Source organism: Vigna unguiculata, chromosome 11 (genome assembly GCF_004118075.2).
Source record: "Vigna unguiculata cultivar IT97K-499-35 chromosome 11, ASM411807v1, whole genome shotgun sequence".
Lineage (NCBI taxonomy): Eukaryota > Viridiplantae > Streptophyta > Magnoliopsida > Fabales > Fabaceae > Vigna > Vigna unguiculata.
In genome coordinates, this window is record NC_040289.1 from 41227958 (window position 1) to 41252311 (window position 24354).

The following is a 24354-nucleotide window of genomic DNA, read 5'->3' on the forward strand; positions in this document are numbered from 1 at the left end:
AAAATTTAAGGTAATGAATTCATGGCATTAAAAAGAAGTTAATATAATATGACAATAAAGAAGAAAATAATTGTAAATATCATGATGATTTAAGAAAGAATCATATAAATTTTAATAATATTAGTCGTTGTTTAGATTCATGTGTTTATTATGGCTATGTAAACCTTGTATAGTTTATCTTGACATGTTCTCAACTTTGGTACTTCTGAATCAGATTAATATATTCTTAATTTATTACTTTGTTTAACATTCACTCAAAATCTTTTCGATTTATGAATCATATAATACAGTTCGAGTTACTATTGATTCAATCAACAAATCACTTACAATCATAAAAGTGTTTACTTAATGGATTGAATTTGTTCAACAATTATTTTAAGGATTAAATATGTTTTTGTCCCTCAAGTTTCAATGAATTTTATAATTAGTTCCTCTTCGAAACTTGATATCAATTTAGTCCTTCATCTATAGAAATGTGTGGATTTAGTGTAGAAACTTGACATTTTACATACATTTTATGATAATATTTAAGTTAACATTGAAGTGAAAGTGTGTTAAACGGTATAAACAATTCAAATATTATCATGAAATGTTCTTAAAACGTCAAATAAACTTAACAAAATTTGAATTTGGTAAGAATGACTAAATTCATACATTTCCAGAGATGAAATACTAAATTGATATCAAGTTTCAAAGAATGACTAATTCCAAAATTTACTGAAACTTGAGAGACCAAAAACATATTTAACCCTTATTTTAAAAATAGTTGTTTTTCCTTCTCAATTTTCACTTCCCTCACAAGTTTCTTTGATAATTTTTATTGTTTTATCCCTTTTTAAACAATTTGAATTAATGTACCAAAATCTTTTATTCTACTATCTAACTTTATTTACAAACTAACGATTTCACATCTAACAAAAATTAAAAGTTTTAAAAATATTGATTAAATTATCATCAAAATGTAATGATTTAATAAGTAAATTAGACCATTAAAAGTGCAAGGAAACAAAATGTATAGAAATTTCAGTTAAAAATGAATAAAATAATTAAAAATAATAATAGGACATAAAAACAAATGTCATTTATTTTACACAAAGGTTAAATTTGAAGCACATAATCAATGTAAAGAAATCTTAAAATAAAAACATATCACAAAATACATGGCATATTAATATGTCAAAATAAATGTTGAAGTTTAAATTTCATAAATAATTTTTTGAATGGACGCTGATGCTCATGTTTCCACTCGTTTTTTACTAACAAAGAGATATTTTATGTAACAGTTTTGAATATTACTAATTTATTCAAATTTTATTATTAAAAAAAAAAACTATATCTTTGTTTTCTATCGGTTCATCGTTCAGCTCTTATTGGTCCCAAGATGTTTTGCTCTTTTCACGGCGAAGCAGCGAAAAACAGTATAAAATGTTTTTCTAGGGATTCTTCTACTTCTGATTGTAGCCATGATCACAAAATCAAATCCTCGTACCTTGTCCTCTCATCTTCTCCTTGCAAGAGAGGTTCCTTCTCTGTCTCTCAGATACCCGTTTCGTCTTCTTCCTCTCACAGCGATGATGCCGATCACCCAAATAAGGTTTTTGTGGATGACGATGAAGCCCTTTTTGGAGCCGTTCCTTCTCCCACTGAGATTCAAACTGCTCTCACTTCACTTAAACAGTAAGCAATTATTTTGGAAAAATCGTTTGTTCAGCAAATGATACTGAAACTACACCCTAGTTTTCTTGAATTTGCACACAATCGTGACCATTTTTTAACAAGGAAACACACTGTAATCTCTTTTTTAGTCGCATTGAGTCTATTCATGCAATTTATTTCAATCCATTAAGGGCCAGGTATTGAATACATGTTAATTATAAAAAGAAAGGGGTAATGGAGAAAAATGATGATGTTAGTGTGATTTGAATCCATTAAGGGCCAGGTATTGAATATTACTTTGGTCTTCTTTTTTTCTATCTTAGTTGTTGAAATGTTTAATTGTTTTAATGTTTGAGTTTAGTTATTCATTTTATTATTATGCCGAGTAATATTTATATTTTAGTTTTGATGCTTGAAAATTGATATGATTTAGTCTTTGTATATCTCTTTTAAATACTATTATCTATTATATTTTTTGTACGTGCAGGGTCTTTGGGTGTTCTTCACATGTCAAAGATACTCCTTTAGCTTTAGTTGATCAAGTAGATTCAGATCTGTCTGAAGCAGACTGGAAAGAACCTTCTCTGTGTTCATATAATCCAAGCATTTTACAAGCTGATGTTTTTGATAGAGCTTCTTTTGCAATTCATTTATTGCAGACGGATGCATGTGTTGAGGTGTAGTTTATGATACATGACTCTCATTCTAATAAAATAACTCAGATGATTGTATATAATCATGAAGAAGATTTTAAGTACCTCTAGTTGTTGAATTCTTAGAATTGTTTTTATGTTTGTACAAAATATCTGGACAGCATATTTTTGTTTTTTCTGTTTGTATATAAATTATGTACAGAAAACTGGTGAAAATGATATGATGTCATTCACACAAAATATACAAGTCTTTGGGTCAAGAGCATCTTCATTAATTTTAAAAAATTGTTTGTGTGATTGCAGAGGATGGTAAGATCGTTATCATCAGATAAATCTGTTTGGGATGCTGTACAGAAAAATCAAGCCGTACAGAAATTAAGGAACGCCCTGAATGCAGGTTGGTTTTGGAGTGTTATTGTATATGTAAATAGTTTAACAGGTGGAATTTTCTGAGAATTTATTCATACTAGTCTATCAGTGTAACTCATCTGATATTCATACTAGTTACTAAAAACATGATATCTTTTTGTAGAGATATGATTTCATTTTTACATTTGTTGCATGTTAGACATGTCACTGACATTTTCCACATTTATATAGGCATTATATTTTGATTAATTTGGACTTGAAATTTGCAGAAAGAGACGAGAACTCGGATGAAACAGTGGACAATGACTCTCCTGACACAAAAAATGTCATACTGCGGATGTCTGGTGCTGTAATAGCCAAACTAATGGAAGCAATTGAGAATATGACCGAGATTGTGAAGAAGTTGTTTCAAAGTGCACGTCACAAGAGAGCAGCATATGCAGGAAAATCTAATTCATTCAAAATGAAGCTGAGAGTTTCTGTCATGCTTTCCATAATGATCTTTCTATTTGTGGTGGTGGGTCGTTTCTATTAATCTAATTCATTCAATGAGAAGTTAATCCACGGCATAGTTCAACAAAGTGTTGACAGTTCTCATTGATTCTTTGGCACTATTTCTTGTGGGTAAGACTTTGGGATTGGGATGTTTACCTATTTGTCCCTTTTTGCTTCCTCCCAAACAAAAAAGAAGAGATTTTGCTTCCTTGTGGACCAAACAAGGAGTAAAAGCTATCATTTGTATACATGAATTTTACTTGGTCTTTACAATCTATATGCGAATTTGACTTTAATGAGCTTGACTATGCATGCTTCTCTATGTCTCAAGTAAAATTGTTTTTGATTGAAAAACATTTCTTCTAAGCTTTAAGTTTCCTATTGAGCATAACTAGTATGATTGCCTAGAGTGGGTTTTGTAGTAAAAATACCACAAAAGATAAAAAGAGTATACATAGTCCGAATACATGTAAAAAACAAGAAGTTTTAGTAAAATACTCTAGCATATTAGAGAGAAACTCAGAACAGAATTGAGATTCCCTATGATTTGTGATTTCTTATAAATTTTAAGCTGTAGTTTAAGAGATTTTAGTCAGTGATAGAATGCGTTTAAAATAGTCATCGCTAGACAATTTTGTTAAAAGATCAAATCCATTGAAGCAAGTGAACTATATCCATACCAGAAACTTGTCAGAATCAGTCATGTAACCAAAGCAATTACAAATATGCATTCAATTTTCCGCTTGATATTCATTAGTTAGGTGCTTGTTCAAGTATCCAATTTGCACTTGCTCACTGGCAGTGACTTTTTAATTAATCACATATTCACATAAGCCAAAAAGGTACTGTACCATTCCTGCACGCGACGCATCAGTCATTTTTTGCCTCCAGTGTTTCTCAGATCAATTGAATCAAGATCAGGAACTACAACAACCTTATTGCTAAGCTCGCCAAGATTGCAGATCTGTTTCTGTGCAATGTTCACCGCTACAATATCTTGAGCAAATCCACATTTTGTACCCGGAGATAGCTGTAAGAGAACAAAAGATTAGCTACAAAGTAAAAGAACTAAAATATTGATCTGCTATCAACAAACAGCACGTTCTTCAATTTTAATTGGAACCACAAGGGAAAAATAATCTGACTTTGCACTTAGTTTTAAAAATAGAGATGGGAAAATAGCAAAAAAACATTCTTAGTTTCTTACGTCGAACAGAGCTTCTCCTAGTTTAAGTTTGATTGCTCCACTCTTGTACACCTGCATCTTGCCCATATATCCACTTGGCAACTCTTCCAAAGCACGAGCCTTTCCAGACACTGTTGTTGTACCAATTTGCTCCTTCTCCTTCCCCTCGTTAAAAGGCATATTTTTAGGAAACTGAAATAAAAACATCTTATGTTGCTCACTCTTCTCCTGTCAAAAAATCATCTGAGCATTATTATATCTGTTTCAGCTGTATAATACTTGTACAATTTATTATATTCCATGATGACTACTAACCAAGAGCTCGAGTTCTGCAGCAGAGTTAACAGTATTCTCATCATACTCCAAATTAGTAGCAGCTTCCCCAAATTCTTCCTCATCAAGAATTTCTACCAGATTAAAAAGTCACATGACTGTCAATGTTTAGAAAAGCATCCTTTGGAGACTTTTGCTAAAACTATATCTTCTAGACTACTGCTACTGCACTGTGTAAAAGTTATCCTCCGGACTTTTATCAGTCGAGTTCACGAATATTAATTCTATTAATAGATCATTTATTGACATATATATATATATATATATATATTAGAGCAAACCTGGATTTCCAGAATTTGGCTTCCTTAATGGAAGAGTAATGGGATAATTAGAGTTGTTATAATCCTGTAGATAAATATTCAAATGCTTAGATGCTTGAGAATGATACAGATAACAATAGAATAGATGACAGAGATCACACATTCTCTCACCCATGGTTCCTTGTACTCTCTTTTGAATTTCCTTGCTGATGCATTGATGGTATTATCAATAACATCTACCATGCTGGTATCATCTTGATCCTCAGTAGCAGCAGAAGAACGTCTTGAACGAATTGGCTCTTTAGCCAAATATTTACTCGGTGAGCCACTGTTTGTGCCATTATCTATAGCTTTGCTCGTGCCATATGTCCTGAGGGAGGTTGATGAAATTCCAGGACTAAACGCGACTTCCACGCTTGCTGCAAGTTTTATCAATCACAGAATATAAGCAGCAAACAAGATGAATGGAATATTAATCACGAAGGTGAAGAGCTTTAGACCAAATGCTCCACTAATATTTTCCATGGTAAAATGGTTTAGACAAATATAACAAGTCCAGTAAGAAACTATTTTGAAAAAAAAAATAACATATATCATTTAAATGTACCATAACTCGTTTGAAACTATAACCGGGTTTTTCCCTTTACCCAAATAAACTATAATAATTACCTCTCCTCTCCATACAAATATCTTTAATGTAAAAGACTTTATCATTAACCACAAACATTTCCTAACAGCAATGAACTATCATGAAAGATTGACTGATAATGAATGCAATATTTTTCGTATTTTCAACTATGTATTTTGGCATGTAAGCTTAAACTAAAGAAAATTTACATTTTCTTTCCACTTTAGGCTCGCGTCTCGCTGAATTCTCCTGCAAACGTAGAAAAGAGGTAAATTAGTGACGCTTTAGCATTAAGGGCATTAAAAAGGACAACTAAAAGGAAAAGCTTAACGTAACAATTGCTCCTTGTGATATATTATTCGCCTATATAGTCTAATCTGGTAGAAGATATCTCGAGCATGAAAGACCATAAAATAAGGCTAAATACAATAATTATGGCATGACCAGATACTATATCTTCGCTATGGTTCAGGAAGTCAGAGATGACGAGTAAGCTATTCTGAACTATTATACCGAAATTAATCAAAACTAAACGATGAAGTTATAGATTTATTTTATTGAAGAGAAGGTAAAAGAATAAGGAAACAAAGTTGACTTCTCATTTTCTTTTCTTTGTACTTTCAACAATTTTAAACTTTTATTCCAAGCACACATATTTGGTATTGGTTATTTTTGTGGGCAAAAATAAATAAATAAATAAATACTTTTTTTTATTTTGAAAGTACCGTTCTTAAACTTTTATTATACTCTGTTTTGAATGAAAAAATTTTAATGAGTGCAAAAAAGTGGTAAGATTGTTAATCTTTGCAATTACTTATTTAAATTCTTCGCTAATTACTATTAGTTGTAAACTATAAATTATGTTGAATTAAAAAAGCGATGTTTATATTTTAAAAATAAGAGTCGAAGTTAAAGAAGACAACTAGTTTTGACCGAATAATTCAAGTGTAGAAATATTCTGAGTTTCATTACTATAACAGTCTTTTCTTCTTCTTTTTTTTTTTTCTAAACGAGAACTGAAATACGCTTAACTTGTGGTGAACAGCAAGCAGAGGACATTACAATTCATAGTTTTGGCTAACGGATCTAAGAGGGAAATTATTTTTGACAGTAATTGATTTTGAAAGACAAGCTCAGAACAAATAAAAAAAGCTAAAAATTGGAGCAGAATAGTGAAAAGAAGACGAAGAATAGGAAAAAAATGAGGAGTGAAGAGAGTTACATATCGACGAGAGAGAAGTCGAGCAGGTGTGGTGTCTTCGTCTTGTTTATTGTCGAGTTGGCTGCATCGAAGCAATTTCTTAACAGAGTTAGAGAAGAATGTTAGCAATGATATGAGGAATTCAAAGTGAACTTGTTGAATTACGTTTTGGGAGCACGGGCTCTGGGTGGTCTGGGAGTGTACTTGTGCTGAAAACACACACAGAACAAACATAAATTTTGACCCCAAAACATTCACAAAAATGAGGGATTTCGTGTATGTTAGTACCTTCCTGCTTCTCGAAGAGCCCTGATCTGGATCCATGGCGTTGCAGTTCAATAAGATCAACAACCAAACGATGAACCCAAAAATTCAATAATTTTGACCGAAAAAAAGTTTCGAACCCAAGACCTAACTCAGAAAAATAGTTTAGCGCAACCACTTCACTCGTATGACGATTTATGTCCTCCAACTCTACTTTATTTTATAAAACTACATTTTTCAAATTCTATATTTGTCGTCCAAGAGTAAAAAAATTACACTTTGTAATTATTTTTAATTAACAAAGAAAAGTCCATTTACATTTTTTTTCCGATTAGTATTAGCTATATCTGTAAAACTAGTTCTTACGTACTTCTAACATATTGTGCAAGGTCTGTTAGGTAAATATTTTATAAACAATTATAATTTGTTATAAGTTAAAATTGATTTATACATAAATCTGAAAATTAACTGTTAAAAAATAATTTGAAAAGTTTAATGTGACTGTTTCTTTTCTTATGTCTTAAAGAAATTTTTTATAAAGAATAAACTTATTTAAAATTATCGGAGGTAAATTTCTCATACGGGGGAAACAGTTTATATTAATTTTTTTTTACACAATAATATCAGCACTTCAGGATTCCAGAAATCTCTCTCAAATCAATGCCCCTCCTTGTGTTATTTAAATTTTTTTTACTAAAATAAAAAATAATGAATAGAAATCCTTATTCCACCCCGCTAATTCTACCTTGAAGAAAATTTTGTAGGTTACCTATATGAGGTAATATAAGTGGTTCATTCATGTTCTACATTTAATATTAAAATAGAGAAAATTCACATCCCTTTACATCTAAAATCTCTCTTTCCAACTATACTATAAGTGTTTCGTCTAAAATTATAGTGAAAGATCTCCCAGGTATTTTTCTTTGTTTTTTTTTTCATTAAGGATAAGTTGTAATCTTGTTGATACTAGGTACACATTACCAAACTTGAAATGACCCTGTAATTTTCCTAAGGTTTCATCTTTCTTCTCTTTTAATTCTCTACTCTAGGTTTAGCTCCTTTAAGAAAATGTATGTAAATATTACTTCAATGAAAACCAACATACTTGGCATAACATTGCACAACTCGACCAATTGTTGATTACAGGTCTTATAAAATTTAAAAACAATATAGTCTCTAAAGGATTGGTAATGTCGCAAAAAGGTTATTTTTTTACTTGTAAAGTTAATGCTTAAATATATGCGCAATTTTTATTCATTTATATTTTAGTTAAATCTTGGACCATCATTTCATTTATCTGAATGTTTTCGGGTCCAAATTTATGTTTCATTATAGTTGTTTGACGGTATAAAGCAACACACATAAGTATCATCTTGCAAGTAAAGTAGCATTACCCTAAAAAATAGAACAAGGTTGGAGGCTCTCCAATATAGGTAACATATTCCCAATTGAAGAATAGAAAATAAATACTCCTAGATACTTTAGTATTTCTTATCTCAAGCCCTCCAACTATACCGGGAACATATCTAATGAAGAATTGTCTCCAAATAAGAGCGTTGATGAAAAACAAAATTTAAACTTTGAAAATGCATTCTTAGTTTTTTTTTTAAATAAACTTTCATTCACAATTTTTATAATAAGACCAATCACGAGTGAAATGATAAAAGATACATGGTCAAATCCGTGTAATAAAATTAACATTAAATATTACACATTAAAAGATACATGGTTAAAATTGACTACATGTACTTTACACGAAAAATATTACACAATTGAACACATTGGGCAAGACAGCTGCATAAGGGGTAGAGTACACACGTAAACACAAGAAAATGTATACGTAGCATGAGAGACATTGCTAGATAAAACGATTCACAGCAAGAACTAAAACCAAAATCTCCGGATGAAACAACAGTAAGTCATTATTTGACATGTTTCAACTTGCATCTGATGAGTGAAAAACAAAACTATATTTCTAAGTGAATACCACAGATACATTAACTAAAAGGAGCACATAAACGAATCACAATATCAAACATGACACGGACATCTAAGTTTAAGTCTTAAAACCGATTTATAATGATAAGTTATAAAGTTTTCTTGGCTTCATAAAACTGTGGATTAAAGTACTATAAGACTTGTTTAAACAATCTTTTTCTGTGCTTAGGTCGTCTATCTAATCTAATCTAACTAGATTCTATCTAATCTAACAACATTTGAAGGATCTTACGGCCCTAATAGATCACAGAAGATGAAAAAACTACATATTTGCTGTCAAACCACGTAAAAAAACATAGTCACTCGTGAAGTACTTAAATAACGGTCATACTACTATTTTTTTTTTATGGCATACAGCGCCTAAAAAAAGCACACCAGCAAATTAGCAAGATTAGTGGATTTGATTGATGACCATGACCTAATATTGCATAGTTGAATTAGAAAACTTTATATATCCCTAGTGACAATACAAAGATGATCTAATTCAAAAAGGCAGATATGAAGCAGGAAAATATAGAAAATTTCTACAACTCCAATTCTTTGATCATTTACTCTATCTTCGCCCAGCAACAGAGCTAAACGAAGCATGTGCAGACAACTCAAACACTATCGTTTTCACCTCAGCCTTCACCTTATGCCAAATAATATTGGCCGTGTCAACTGGACCACATGATCACTTCAGAAACAAATGTGAAACTTCATAATTGCCTGTGTCATGATACAAGAACTTGGTGTTGATAACACCATGTCAGCTAAACTTTTAATTTGAGGCAAAATGTAACAATGCCAATGCCTGACATTTATCATGCCAGGAACAGAAAATCGTTTCAACTCTTTTTACCTGTCACACTTAGAAATGTTAAATACATTTTATAGTTGCATGATCAAACCATTTAATAAAAATCTCTTTCTACCAACCCAGAATGCCTAAAGCAAATGGCAAGGTTTTATTACCTTCATGATGAGAGAGATGTATGATTAAAGGCATCTAAAACGCAGCTTCAGCACCAAGCGATAAAGACAACTATAGTGCTCAAAAAAATTTAAGCTCATCACCAAAACTATAAGTTAGAATCAGTTGTCAATAAACTAAATATCTTAAATACTGAATGTGGCAACCGAACAGTATTAATATGAAACACCAGGAACCAGCTGCCATAAAAGTTCAAACAAATTTTCAAAAGGAAACATTAGCAACCAGACATTACTGTGTAAATCAATAAAATGCCACAGAAAATAATTCAGACAGTATTAAGTCCTACACAACAAGAAATGATTAATAAAAATCATAACTATAATATGTTTTTGACTTCTGCCGTATGAAGACTGCTATCAACTTCTAGCCCAAATCTCTGCAAATTTCATAACAGTACAGCAAGGTTAAAGAAGTGAGTCCCAAACTTCGAAGAAAGACATGGCAAGAGGTTAAGAAATCAGGTTCACAAGAGCTCCAAGAAACATCAGGCCTGTCACAACGTTACATCATAATAATGAAGAGTTAACAGAGGTAAAATCATGATGAAATATCAAATAAACATGTAAAAGGCCATTGCTGGTTTTATGCATGATTACAAAGCTTGAGTATGGACATCATCATCAAGAAGAATAAACAGAAACAATATAAAAGGAATTTAAAAATGTAATCTGCAAAGTAATGCATTCAATCATACACATTACTGTATATATGTCAATAAATCAGCCAACCATAAAAGACAACGGAGGTTTCTTCTTTTTTAATTCATTCGAAGATGCGACTTTTAGTTTCTGCTCCAATGCACCAAAAAAATTATGAAGGAGAGCAGACACCACCACCACATTCATACATTAGCTGGCGAAAATATATCCAAGAAATTTTTTGTGCAGATATCAAATACTTACACAGTCATATACCAGTTTGCCCTTTCTCCTGTAAGGGCCCTTCGATCATTCAGAAAATACGATGGAACTTAAGTGCAAAGAACATTGAATACATTATTTATATAGATAAAATAGCTTTGTTTGGGGGAAGGCTTTTGCAGCTAACATTGCTCCAAATTTTGCAGAAAAATAACAAAGTTCGGGGAAAAAGAATACATACCAAAATTAAGAATCCATCCTTGGGATGGCTAAAAAATACAACGGGAATAAAGCAAATGTGCTAACGGGAAAAAAAGGTACACAGAAAGCACAACAACCATTGACTTGCAGATGAAAATCCAACCTTAAATGAGGTAACACAGCATTTAACTATGAACGTAAAAGTTAATTTTCAAAGCATTAGTGTATTAGTAAGGATCCAAATTAAAAATTTCCATTATCCCACCTGTCTCCAATTAGAAGAATGTCAGAAAAAGCTGATGATTTTCATGGGATGATCATCTGCTGAAATGAATTTCAAATAAAGACTTTCATGGGTGAAAAGTTATTTTTCAGGAATAAATCTAATTTCAGACAGTTACAAATAACTAGTGTAGGTCCAATTAGTTCAAATAAAAAGATCAAGACTTATTTCAGTTATGAAAACAAGGAATTGAATGCTAGATCGTAACAAAGTAAAACATGTATATCATCTGTTAAGAAAAAAAGGAAACCAAGATGACATACGCACCTTTTGGAAACCGAAACACTATTTGAACAAAATCATTTCATCTCTGCCATGAACTTCTCATACTCTGAATCAGCACCATATGAAGTCTTCTCAGCTGATGAAGGAGGAGGAGGCACTGGAGGATTAGTGGTCCTAGGCACATTTCCAATGCTCAAGGATTGATCTGTACCATACGTTGTCTTGTCTGCCGATGAAGCAGGGGGCGGAACAAGAGAATTGTTGGCCCAAGGCACATTTGCAATGTTGTGCGATTGGTCTGAAGTTGAAACAGGAATGGGGGCAGATGGGGGAGGTGGAGGAGGAACTGCGTTATAGTAAGGTGGATATCCATAAGATGCAGGATATGTAGGTTGAGCTGCAGGTGGCATTGAAGGTACCGAGTTACCATATAAATTGACTGCTACAGACTGAGTTGAGGTACTACTGTCAGACTGCACTCCCGGTGGGTAACTCTGCTGCACTTCACTAGAAGTTGCAGGCTGGGATGGGGCACCAGGAGGGCCAGTCTGTACAGGGGGAGGATATTGAACCCCATATGGAGGCATCGGTTGACCTTGCATAGGTGGATACATGGTTGAGCCAGGTGGAGGAGGAGCGTAAGGAGCATAAGGAGGAGGAACAGGGGGACCCCATGGCACTGGGGTACCACCGTAACTCCCAGGAGGAGCAGTCCCAAGGGGGCCACCGGCAGCATACTGTTGGGACGGATAAGCACCGAGTGGCTGGCTTGGAACAGGATAAGTAGGCACAGCAGATGCTGGTGGGCCAGGCGGCACAACAGGCTGAGGAGGCTTACCAGCAACTCTCACTGCAATTGTTCGACCCTCAAGGCGATAACCGTTCATGGCCAATATTGCATTGTTTGCCATGGTTATATCAGCATACTTCACAAAACCGTATCCTTTACTTAAACCGGACATTCGATCCTTGATCACTTTTGCCATAACAATCTCACCAAATTGTTGAAATAATTGGATTAGGCCATCGTCATCAAGGCTGGGCGGCAAATATCCTATGTACAAATTTGTATCATCAATTTCCTTTTTAACAGCAGCAGCCCCTAAGCCAGCTTGAGCCAAACCACCAGCCGTAGCGGAATTGTTAGCCCAAGGAGGATTGCTTCCAGAAGTGCCTGCTCCAATAGCCAAGGTACTGGTTTGCTTTGTTGCAGATTCAGGAACCGAACCACCCAACTCTGCTAGGAAATTCTGATACTCATCATCCATCTTCTTCCCAGTAGCACCCTTCACCGGACAATCTATGCTTGGATGACCACCATCCCCACAATGCTTACAGACAACTTCACTCTTGAAAGTCGAAGTCCTAGTAGGACATGCATATTGGCGATGACCTGGTTCACCACATAGCCTGCAATACTCCTCATCCCTGATTGTACCATTCAATGCAGCTAGTTCCCTGAGCTGTTGCCTCTTGTGCTCATTCAATACCTCATCTACGGGCTGCAAGAGCTTCTCCACCATACCCGCGGCGGCCTCAAGCGACTCCGGCGTCTCAGCCTCTACCAACACATGCAAATCCTCATTCTCCGAAGGGTCAGGCTTTAGATCCCTCTTCTGCTGTAGCCTACCCTCCTTCACTGATCCTTTACCCCGAATCACAATTTTAGCACCAGTTTCTTTCTCCATCCGCTTCTGGGTGTTACCTCTGGGACCAATAATAAGCCCAATGAAATTGTAACCAGGGTATTCTTTCATCGGTATATAAAGCTTCTTCTGAAGCTTGGGTGGCCTGTAATCCGCAGGTGGCTTAAACGCAGGGTTCTTCTTTATAATCTGAGATATTATTTCCTGTCTCTCTTTTTGCAATCTCTCACGCGCACGGTATTCCCTAGTGTTAATCCTAATGCCCATGTTATCATATATCGGCTCAGGCGAAGGAGATCGAGCACCTTCGGGGCGATCATCTAAGGGTAAACCTGACTGTAACATTCGACTAATCTCAAGAAGCCGACTATTCAAAGCCTGAATCTCAGGATCGAATTCAATACCGCCCATGAAATCAGGAAGTTGAATCACCGGCTTGGGCTCATCATCGGCCCAACGAGACTTCCTCTTCTTCGGCCCGGACCCCAATTCCCCGCCGCTCTGGCCGCTCTGGTCATTCGATTCCGGTTGCGGATCCCATCTGCTCCGGCGGCGGCGCTTGCTCGTAGTCTCCTCCTCGCCGCCAGATTGGTCCCTGTCGGTGCCGCTGCGCGTCAATCCTTCAGAGAGCAATGGCTTCGAAATCTGAGGATGCAATCCGTTATTATCCAAAGGTCCCTGGCCATTCTCCGATGGCCTTCCATCGCTGGTGCCGTTACCGTTTTCGTTTTGTCCGGTTTCCGATTGGTGTTGTGACGAGTTGTGATATTCTGATGGAGCGTGGTTCTGCGGTGAAGAATCGTAGGGATGCGGTGGAGGGAGATTTGGGGTTGAATCGAGAGCGTCCATGGATTGAAAATGAAGATAAGGTTAGGGTTAGGGTTTAGATGTGCGCAGTGGAAACACCACCAAACCAAGAAGAGTCGAGAATGAAGATGAAGATTGTGATGACTTGTGAAGTGGCCACGTGACGCAGTCGCATTAAATAAGAGACCCGACTTGGATTTGGAGCCCAAAACAACGGGTATGCCAAACCCGAATCTGATAATTCGCAAAATGGTTTTCATGCTTTCATCTTACTCTTTCTTTTTTACTGTTACTTTTATTTTATCTCTAGTTCTTTGTCAATTGAGTCTTGGAGGTTATGAATTATTACTTTAGTTTTTACATTATAAATGTAAATACTTATTTTGTATAATTAAAAATTATAACAATAAATAAACATTTCCAAATTATAAAAAGAGTTATGATAAAAAATCATGTACAGTTATGGATACTATTAAAAAAATATTAAAATTTCATTCAGGCTAAAAAATAAAAAATAAAAAATGATTAAAGATAGAAAATATCAATAAACATATCTAAAATAGTTATCATTTAAAAAAAGAAATAAAAATGTGGTTCAAGGATAATTATTAAAAATACTGTCATTCAAAGCAGTTATTCTAACGTAGTACTCAGAGAGATTATTATATAAAATAAATACTTTTTTAAAAACATATAAGATTTATGATTAATATTATTTTTAAATATATAGATAAATATATTAATTTAAAAATACTATTCAGACTAACTTTAGAGATAAAGAAATTAAGAAACGAGAGTCATCAAATATATCAAAAATATAGAGATAGAGATATTATTATTAAGATTTGCTTTAAATCTTCTAAGCACTTAATTATGTTTTAAGTTATAATAAATTTAAAATATTCAAATAAGTCTCAATAAAAAATAAATTTAATAAATTTTTAGAATATGCTTAGTATTTAATAAATTTAAAATTTTTAAATGAATGTTATTAACAAATTTTGCTGAAATTCATGATTTAACTACTATTATTAAATAATGATTAACATAATAATTATTTTGTCATATATGCTAAGTCATCTTACATGTAATTTTATTATGTTTAAAAATATATAAACTATAATTTTACAATTTCAAAATTTTATAATTTTATAATTATACAATTCATATCATTATACTGTTATATATTTATATTTTCATATTATTCTATCGTCATATTATTATATTACTGTATTATTATATTATTATATCATTATATATTCGTATCACATATCTTATCACATCATATATCTTATCGTTATATAATGTCATAGTTATATTATTATATTATTATTATATTATTATATAATCATATTTTATATTATTATATTATATTCTTATATTATCATATTGTCATATTATTATTATTATTATCATTTTATTATATTATTATATTTCCTATATTTATATCATAATATTATTATATTATTATATTATCGTACATTATATTATCATATCTATAAAATTATTAAATTTTAAAATTGTAATTTATAAAAAAATAAAGTGAACCGCTTAACATCTACTTCATTAAGTTAGCAAACAAATTAACAATAGATATTCAATTCAAAAAAAAATAAATTTATTAAATACCGACTTTAAAAATTTACTAAGAACCCAATCTAAAGTTTCAAAATTTATTTAAAACATAATTAAACGTATAATAAATAATAAGAACTCTAAACAAAATATATTAAACATGTTTAACTGAAATAATAAAACCATGGTAGTTTTGAGGTATGTAAGACATCTTAACTCTATTAATATTAATTTTTTTTCCATAATTTAAACTTTCGAGAAATTACTTTCTGAAATATGATTTGACAGATAATGATCAGCTTCGTAACAAAAATTGGATGTGATCAGAAGTATGGTTTGATAAAAGGAAAATAATGAATAAAAGTTACGAATGTGATATGCAACTTTGTTTGACAGAGAGGTTTTTGAATACATCCTAGACAAGAAGATCAAGGAACAATTTGAATTAAATCCAGAAATAGCTATGAAATCATTAAGTTATAAACAATGATCAACAGATTTGTTGATAGTAAATTGCAGGGTTTAATTAATTAAGTGATATCTACTTTTGTTTAAATGTGTGAGTTTGATATTTACTTTTAAAAATATTTCAATAACTTTTATTATTAAATTAATATAAATATAAATATTTAATTTTATAAGTTATTCTAAATATTAATACCGTTAATACTAATAATTTTTTTGTTAAAAATAATATAATTAATATATTTTTTCAAAAATTAAAACTCAATTAATAAATTTTTAGAAGTAGATATCAAACTGAATCCATTTGAAGCAGATATAAACCTAAATCGAATTAACATCTCCCATAAAAAAAAGCAGATTAAACATTCATTTGAAGCAAACTCAGAAAATGAATCAGAAGATAGTATAAAACACAATTTATAAAAAGATAGTATCACAATTATCATTATTATGAATAAATATTGATACAACTGAGAAATATCATCTAGAAAGACAGAAACTTCAGTTCATAATAATCATCCCTTTACCATAAGACGGAAAACCCAGAAATAAACTGCAGAATCAGAACCATCGAATTTGACCTAACGTGAAGCAGAATCAAGAGATTGGTTTGGTTTTTTGAGTGAGCATGATGATTTGAAAGCCTCAATCTGTTTCTGACATTTGACATAATCTCCCTTGTTCTCTTCCAAACACTTTTTTAAAGCATCAACATCACAACCTGAATTTATTTTCTTCACTGTGCTGCTATCTCCTGCTTTCTCATCCATAATCTCCAATTGAAAATGTAAAGGTTCTGCATTTTACATCAATTTGTGAATACCTCAATCAAGATAATAACAATATTATAGAACAAGCAATTGAATAACGAAGTCCTGTTATGTGACTTGAATTGATTGAAAATAGAATAAACACAATGTGGTACCGTAGTGAAACGCAGCGTAACTGTGCAAGCCCTGACCTAACACCGCTTACGAAGACCACTATAGATTCCCGCACCATACGATACAGAGCCCCATATTCATAATAATTATTTTTAGTTTTTGGTTGGATATATATTTTTTTCAATTTTTTTTAAATTGTAGCAATTGTTTTTATTGTGATACTATATTGTATTTTGAGAAAAAGTAAAGAAAATAGTTACTTTGCACAATTTTTTTGTTTTTCATTGTGTTAACAGTCTTACTATTATTATTATTATAATAGAATAGTGAGTAATATATATATATATATATATATATATATATATATATATATTCTAACCATTTTTACTTTAAGCTTATTTGTCGAAATAAAAGAGGACTACAAACAAAAACAATCTCAAAATTTCAAGACTAATAAATTATAACCAACAATAAAATTATAATACAAAAATTTAGAAAAGTGATAATGAAGAAAATTAGTTAGTATAAATGGGATTTTCAAAAGTTATTTAAAACCTCACATATTAAAATACAAAAGTTGTAGTAGTATTTTACTTTTGACTTTTAAAATGATCAACTTCTCTTAAAAAAAACTTCTTAACTTGATAAAGTTGAACATTTACACATATATGGCTAATACATAAAGAGCAACGTTTGCACTCTAATTAATTACGTATAAATCATTATTCTTTTTATCTGTAGTTGATTTGAGAAGTCATAGATTGGATCTTTTAAATTAGATATGAGATTTGAATATTGACTTTTGCCCATGAAACAAACTAGAAACACATTCTTGAGTCTTCATTGCTGAAAAACTACCTGCTTATGTTTCGAAGAGCTTCGTTAATCATAAATAACAATTCTATAGCTTTTTTAAAATGTGATGTCAAAACCAAATTTCATTCACCATTTGAAGCTTTAGATAATTACATAACTGGCCATTAATTACAATGACATAGCAGAGTCTAGTGATTAAAGCTTTCTCCTGAATATTACATTCTGCCACATTTTCCCACGTCCTATCTTCGTTGATAATTACAAATTTTGCAAACACTATTTTGAAGCATCTACAGAAAATGCTTCGTAGCAATAGGAGTGGAGTTAACCTTGTATATTTTATATTATAGGGAGAAGAATGGCGTTAGATATAGGAATTGTGTGCCAATTATGTACACATCTTAAAGGAAATTGGTCCAACATATTGATAGTCATGACTCACACTGTCATAATTTACATGACATGTACACCAACTTTGTGACAACCAAAGATTATGCTCAGAAATAAACAGAAAGCATTGGTGCTCTGGATCACTGAAAACCAACACTGGACAATATGCCCCCTTAAACTACCAGCTACCATCTGAAAAATTAAAACAGTGCAAATCATCACAATGAGTAATATCTGTCATGAAAAGAGAGTATTAACAGGGTAGAGTATTGACATTTACATGACTCACGGAATGAGGCACTATTACTTGTGAAGTACTTAAATGATAGGAAGAGTGAGCAATTTAGATAATAAGAAAATGATAAGTAATAATCACAATTACCTTGGTCAATGGCTGGAGCTACCAAGATCAAAGTCCATGGTGTAATCGTACTCAATTGTTGGAATTACAGAAGCCATAAATTTTAGGAATAGAAATAGGTACCTACAAAAACAAGTATATGAGATTATATCATCTCATACTCATACACACTCAAACATTACGAACAGGTCCTTCACTTTATTAGATTCATGAACTAGAAGAAATGGGGTAAAGTCCATATCTAATGGCTATACATCTGTGGAAGTTTGTGTTGTTGGAGCCACAACATGGGGTATCAGTACTCATATAATATGGATGAATTATTTCTACATATGAAAGAAATATCTTAGGAAGAAAGGGTTTACTTGTCAACTTCAGGCTCAACACCACGTGACATCAACACATCAATGATTTTCTTCATCACTGCTCCATGTCGACATGGATGAATAGATGCATGCTTCCCAGGCAAGTGAGGATGGTCTTCAATTGTTACCTGCCATAAGTTTAGTTACACATTGTGAGAATGAGAATTAGAGCGAGAGGGCCTTTATTAGGTGAAAAACTAATAATAAAAGCCTATCTATTCATCCATTTATCTATGTATCTAATATCTCACCGTTTTGCGAGCATGGTCTTGACTAACATCTTCAAGGACAAGTTCTGGCTGCAAAAGCATTCTTGCCTGCCAACGAAAAGAGATGGAATTATTAAATTATTAACAAAGTTTCCAAGGTATAGCTGGAAATGATGAAAGGTTTATATGTTTCTACAACTATTTCAACTAAAAATAAATCATGACAGTCAAATGAGAATACAGTATGACAAGAAATTTCACAGGTTTCAAGTTAGATTTATGTCAGCGACATCTTCATTTTTACAGTGCCAATAGTTCATATAGATAACAGAGGACAGCACAAATTATTCCTTCCGTACTCATAAAACTTTGAAAAGTACATTCATTTTCGATGGATCCAAAAGTTACCAATCGGATCATTTTTTCAGTTACCTATTCCATGCATTAAATCAGTAATTCTATCTCTAACTCAAGTAGCTTTGCCACAGTCCTCCTATAGATAGTTCAAACATGACTAAATTATAGTTACAAGGATCAAGTGAATAAAACAAACCTCATCATATCCAGTAAGCCATACTCGTGGTGTTTGATAATATTTATCATACCTGCAAAATGAGCAGGGTCCAACATTAAAAATCATTGCCAGAAAACAATTTCATTCTGCTATAACACAAGAATTTTTTTTAGGGTGGGGTGGGGTTGGGAGGGGAGGGGGCCGGAAAGAGGGAAGGGGGAGAGAGACAGAAAACAGTGTTAGAGAAAAGAGGTAAGAGATAGGATAAGATATCTTCAAAAATAGAAATTCATAGAACTTCTGATGCTGCTGTACACAGAAACATGTAAAAAAGTAACCCTGTTTGCTAATGTTTGACATTTATAATTCTTAGAAACAATATAGCATTCAGTTTACAGATGTTTCGGTTTTGTTTCCAAATTAATTGCCTATAACTAAATTTTTTTTGAAATTGTGAAAATGTTTTTAAAAGAAGTAGCAGAACCAAACTAACAATGTATTTCACATGCCAAGGTTTTCCTGATATCATCATAAATAGCAACTTTGTGGAAGCAACCATAATCAGAACATCAAAGAGAAGCCATAGACATACATGAAGATATTGAAGTCATGAAGCATTTATCATATAGTGGGATACCATAATAAGCCTAGTTGAGGGTTAAAAGTATAGACTGAATGCATAAAATGACAAACATGAAAAATTATATTGAAACTCATCTTACGTGATGCTGACATCGTAAGTTCGGGTTCGTAGAATATTATCGTCATCAGGTTCATGAGCTACTAGATACGTGGACTGAAGAGTGGCCTCCCATTAACATAAGAACAAATAATTAGAGAAATCACATTTCTTAATTCAATATAAAGGTGGCTATAAACAAAGACACAGTAGTAAACAAAAATAAAAGATAATATGAAAATTATTCTGAAAAGTATGGACACCAAAAATCTCCCAACTTCTCTACCTACCTATATATATATATATATATATATATATATATATATATATATTTCTTTGACACTACTACATCTGAAAATAGCAGACTATATATTTCTATTTTCCTTCATTTGATTCAGTAATAGATGTAGAACGATTATGAAACACAACCCCTATTCTGAAACAGCAGTATCAACTTACAGGATCATTTTCAACAACATTGCAATTATCATCGAAGTCTGCCATATCCGGAATATCTTCGTCATCCTCGGCTCCCATGTAAGAAGGAATTTGCTTAATAGAACTCTTTTTGCTGATTTCTAGGCCTTCCATGGAAGGTAAATTATCATCCTCCTCAGATTTGTTTTCTTGAAAAAAAAAATGTAAAAGCATAAGCTATGAGGATTAAAGCCAAAGCACAATAAACAAGTCCCCCAGTCCAACAGCAATGTATACCTTTAGGTTTCCCATGAGTTGCTAGCCAGCCATCATTATCATCACCATCAAGCAGAACTTCCCCTCCGGCAGCTTCGTATTCTTCTTCAACAGATGCAGCCCTCCGAAGACAAGGCACTGTTAAGTATTAAGCAACTCCAAAAATCAGTATGATAATGAAAGAGAACATTCTAGATCATACTGTTTGCTTTCAGTAGAGGAAAACAAACATCAGAGACAAAATAATCACGCATGATATAGAGGCATATCATACTCAGATCTTAATCATACCGTTTCTAGTAATCAATATCTGTTTGTCAGGTGGCAAGTACGGCTTCCTCTTCCCTGGCTCACCCGATTCCCTATTCAAAAACAGAACCACAAAAATTAACAGCTGGTAAGAGCCTACATACTAGAGTAAATTCCACATTTACTAATACGATATGAAAAAAGAAAACCCTTTGCTACAGGACATCCTCAAAGAGTACCATGCGCTTCTATCATTCAAGCTGTGCAATCGAAATCCCTTCCAAAAGGAGCAACTTTTGGGATAAAATAGGCAGGGTGAAATTAAATACCCAATACCCATAACCAGAAAAGACGAAAAAGATTGAAAAGTAGACAAAGGGGGGAATTAGAATTACCAGGACCAGGTGGGGCATTTGGCAACGAGATTATCGCCGGCGGTAACAAACTCGGAGACACTGAGAACACCCTTTTCTTTGAAGGCGGAAACGGTTCGGGGGCCAGTGATCCTCTCAACGGTGCCTTTGAAAGCTTCGTGAAGCTTCTGAGACAAAACCATCTCTTCCTCCCACCAAAGATTTTGGGAAATTGAGAAGGAGATTGAAGGAGGAAGAGGTAAGGGTACGAGGAAGAAAGGTTTTTGAGATTGTCCCTTCAACAACACGTTCCCTTTGTCAACACCTCGTCGAATAGTATACTATTGGTGAAAACATATATTTATAGCAACACTCAAAGGGGCAAGGGCACCATCGTTCATATCACATAAGAGGCTGATATAATAACTCTGATTTCCCCTCTGAATATTTATTATTATTTTTTAGTAAATAGTTACATAGGAAAACAAAACTTTAATTTCGGTAATATACGACAAAATTATAACTACAATATATCTTTAGTTATATTTTTGAAAAATCGTTATAGTTTTATTTCTAGAGAATTTTTTTTGAATATAAATAATTACATGCATTAAACATATAAAGGTTTCTATAAAATTATCCAATTTTTTAAACACATGTTTACTTGTGGATTAAATTCACTCAAAGTTCTAGATTAAAAGATACAAAAAACCAAAACTTTTTTTTTAAAAAACAAATTTTTTACATTATAAATAAATATACCCCTCATGAACCTTAGGATTTTCATGAGTGGTTCAATGGTAAAAGGTAGCAATTTGCAGTAGTGGTTCAACAATGGATATAGAGTTGTTCAGAAGAGGAAGCAGAGGCATGAATCTCTATGAAACTGGAAGCAGTGAGCGGAGGAACACCTCTGCGTTTCATCAAATTCCGGGTGTCGGAAACAGCCTCCCACCGCCCCATTCCGGCGTAGAACTTCGCCAGAACAACGTAGCGTCCACCGTGCCCACATTCAAACTCCACCAAATATCTCCCAATTCTGTGACCCAACTCAACGTAGCCATGCATCAAGCACCCATTCACCAAACACCCCCAAATGGCTCCGTCAGCTTCCATTTCCATGCCACTCATGAACGCCACCGCCTCCTCGATCTTCCCGGCGCGAGCCAACACATCCACCACGCAACCATAGTGCTCAATCCACGCCGCAATCCCATGCTTCTCACGCATATACTCGAACAATGTAACTGCTCTACCAAACAGCTCTTTATCATTGCACGCCGTCAGAACGCCGATGAAGGTAACGCCGTTGGGCCTCGGGCCCACCTTCTCCATCTCCGCAAACAGCTCAAGGGCCCAACGGTTCTTCCCGTTGATAGCCAGGCCCAGTATCATGGCGCTCCACGCCGCAACGTCTTTGCTTTTCATCTTTCCGAACACCCTTTCAGCAGGTTCCACGCACCCGCACTTTGCGTAGAAATCGATCAACGCCGTTCCGAGCTCAACTTGGTGATATTCTAACTCTCCGTTTCGGTGTACGTAAGAGTGGATCCACCTCCCTTCTTCGAACGCGCCGATGGCAGCACACGCGCCGAGAACACTCGCCAGAAGCGAGTTATTGGGCTTCACGGTTGCAAAACAATTTTTCTTGAGGTCACGAAAAAGCTGAATGGCGTCGCGGAAAAACCCGTTTCTGACGTAGCCGGAGACCATTGCGCTGTACGACACGTCGTTTTTGTCGGGGATTGCGTCGAACACCTCCCTGGCGTCGTTTACCAAGCCGTTGTTGCAGTAGCCGGTGAGGAGGCTGGTGCAGCACGCGACGTTTTTGTCAGGACTTTCGTCGAACACGCGGCGCGCGGCTTGTGCGCAGGCGTGGTTGGAGTAGGCGGCGACGAGGGAGGTGGCGACGTAGGGATCGTCGAGGTGGCCGAGGCGGAGGATGAGGGAGTGGAGCTGTTGGAGGAAGGAGAGAGAAGGGGAGGCTTTGGAGAGGAGGAGGGTGAAGGTGCGGGCGTTGGGGCGAACGGTGTCGTTTAGCATTCGGAGGAAGAGGGAGGAGGAGCGGCGGGAGAAGGCGGCGATGATGGTGTTGTAGTGGAAGAGAGTGGGGAAAGGGATGCGAGAGAAGAGGGTGTGGGCGTGGCGGAGATCCGCGTGAGCGTAGAAAGCCAAGAGTTTGCTTGAGATGAAGGTGAAGCGAGCGAGGGAGGTGGTGATGGCGTAGGCGTGGATTTGCTTCATCTCTCTCATTGTTGAACATTGTTCCAGAAGACGAACAAGGTTGTGTTTCTGTGAGGTAGAACTCATTCCGACCAAACAACAATTTTTTCCCAGAACTTTATTTCATGAGGGGAATTTCAATTTACAACACAGCAATTGTTCCACGAATAAAAAACAAATTTTGAGGCCATTTATGAAACTATTTAGTATACTTAGAACATGACATTATTTTTCGGAAATGATTATTGAGGTTTTGGAAGCTAGAATACGAAAAAGAAAACCAAAACGGTTGAGTGAATGATGTGACAGCAGTTACCTTGTATAAGAGTGGAACAGTTTGTGGAAACACAAAAGCCTGTGTTTGAAGAAAGAGAGAGAGAGAGTGTGTGAAGGAAAATGACACAGAGTTCCAAAATATTGCATGCGAAGCTCGAAGAACTGCAGGGTATGCTGGATGATGCGTTGCTGCTTGGCCCCGATACTCACTCCCATGACTCCACCTCAAGCGACATCAAACAGAAACTCGCTTTCATGAAC

General features: G+C 34.1%; 5 protein-coding genes and 1 long non-coding RNA gene across 7 annotated transcripts; 1 reads left to right on the forward strand and 5 right to left on the reverse strand.

Moving 5' to 3' along the window:
* Positions 1 to 1349: 1349 nt before the first annotated feature.
* On the forward strand, positions 1350 to 3475 carry LOC114169981. The gene is made up of 4 exons (XM_028055407.1): positions 1350 to 1677; positions 2144 to 2333; positions 2613 to 2706; positions 2948 to 3475. The coding sequence occupies exons 1-4, from the start codon at positions 1382 to 1384 to the stop codon at positions 3211 to 3213; spliced, it is 846 nt and encodes a 281-aa protein (XP_027911208.1). The 5' UTR covers positions 1350 to 1381; the 3' UTR covers positions 3214 to 3475.
* A 403-nt stretch (positions 3476 to 3878) lies between these two features.
* Positions 3879 to 7245, reverse strand: LOC114169979 (DNA-directed RNA polymerase III subunit rpc4-like). Its single transcript, XM_028055406.1, has 9 exons — positions 7070 to 7245; positions 6947 to 6990; positions 6803 to 6863; positions 5790 to 5829; positions 5124 to 5371; positions 4974 to 5037; positions 4675 to 4766; positions 4381 to 4587; positions 3879 to 4203 (listed from the first exon to the last, which is right to left on the reverse strand). The coding sequence occupies exons 1-9, from the start codon at positions 7103 to 7105 to the stop codon at positions 4048 to 4050; spliced, it is 948 nt and encodes a 315-aa protein (XP_027911207.1). The 5' UTR covers positions 7106 to 7245; the 3' UTR covers positions 3879 to 4047.
* Positions 7246 to 9457: 2212 nt separating this feature from the next.
* Positions 9458 to 14203, reverse strand: LOC114169607 (splicing factor-like protein 1). The gene is made up of 2 exons (XM_028054845.1): positions 11631 to 14203; positions 9458 to 10509 (listed from the first exon to the last, which is right to left on the reverse strand). The coding sequence occupies exon 1, from the start codon at positions 14081 to 14083 to the stop codon at positions 11663 to 11665; it is 2421 nt and encodes an 806-aa protein (XP_027910646.1). The 5' UTR covers positions 14084 to 14203; the 3' UTR covers positions 9458 to 10509; positions 11631 to 11662.
* A 2294-nt stretch (positions 14204 to 16497) lies between these two features.
* Positions 16498 to 17098, reverse strand: LOC114170694. Its single transcript, XR_003601125.1, has 2 exons — positions 17007 to 17098; positions 16498 to 16877 (listed from the first exon to the last, which is right to left on the reverse strand). It is a non-coding gene; the product is annotated as an uncharacterized LOC114170694 (long non-coding RNA).
* Positions 17099 to 18100: 1002 nt separating this feature from the next.
* LOC114168148 (autophagy-related protein 3) lies at positions 18101 to 21972 on the reverse strand. 2 transcript variants are annotated; one of them, XM_028052881.1, is made up of 10 exons: positions 21637 to 21972; positions 21284 to 21354; positions 21014 to 21130; positions 20759 to 20925; positions 20343 to 20428; positions 19660 to 19711; positions 19149 to 19214; positions 18898 to 19025; positions 18554 to 18655; positions 18101 to 18363 (listed from the first exon to the last, which is right to left on the reverse strand). In XM_028052881.1, the coding sequence occupies exons 1-9, from the start codon at positions 21795 to 21797 to the stop codon at positions 18559 to 18561; spliced, it is 945 nt and encodes a 314-aa protein (XP_027908682.1). In that variant the 5' UTR covers positions 21798 to 21972; the 3' UTR covers positions 18101 to 18363; positions 18554 to 18558. The 2 variants fall into 2 exon arrangements, with proteins under 2 accessions (XP_027908682.1, XP_027908683.1); XM_028052882.1 differs by having other exon boundaries at positions 20343 to 20416; positions 21637 to 21967.
* Positions 21973 to 22258: 286 nt separating this feature from the next.
* On the reverse strand, positions 22259 to 23912 carry LOC114169151 (pentatricopeptide repeat-containing protein At5g66520-like). Its single transcript, XM_028054190.1, has one exon. The coding sequence runs from the start codon at positions 23902 to 23904 to the stop codon at positions 22423 to 22425; it is 1482 nt and encodes a 493-aa protein (XP_027909991.1). The 5' UTR covers positions 23905 to 23912; the 3' UTR covers positions 22259 to 22422.
* Between the last annotated feature and the right edge of the window lie 442 nt (positions 23913 to 24354).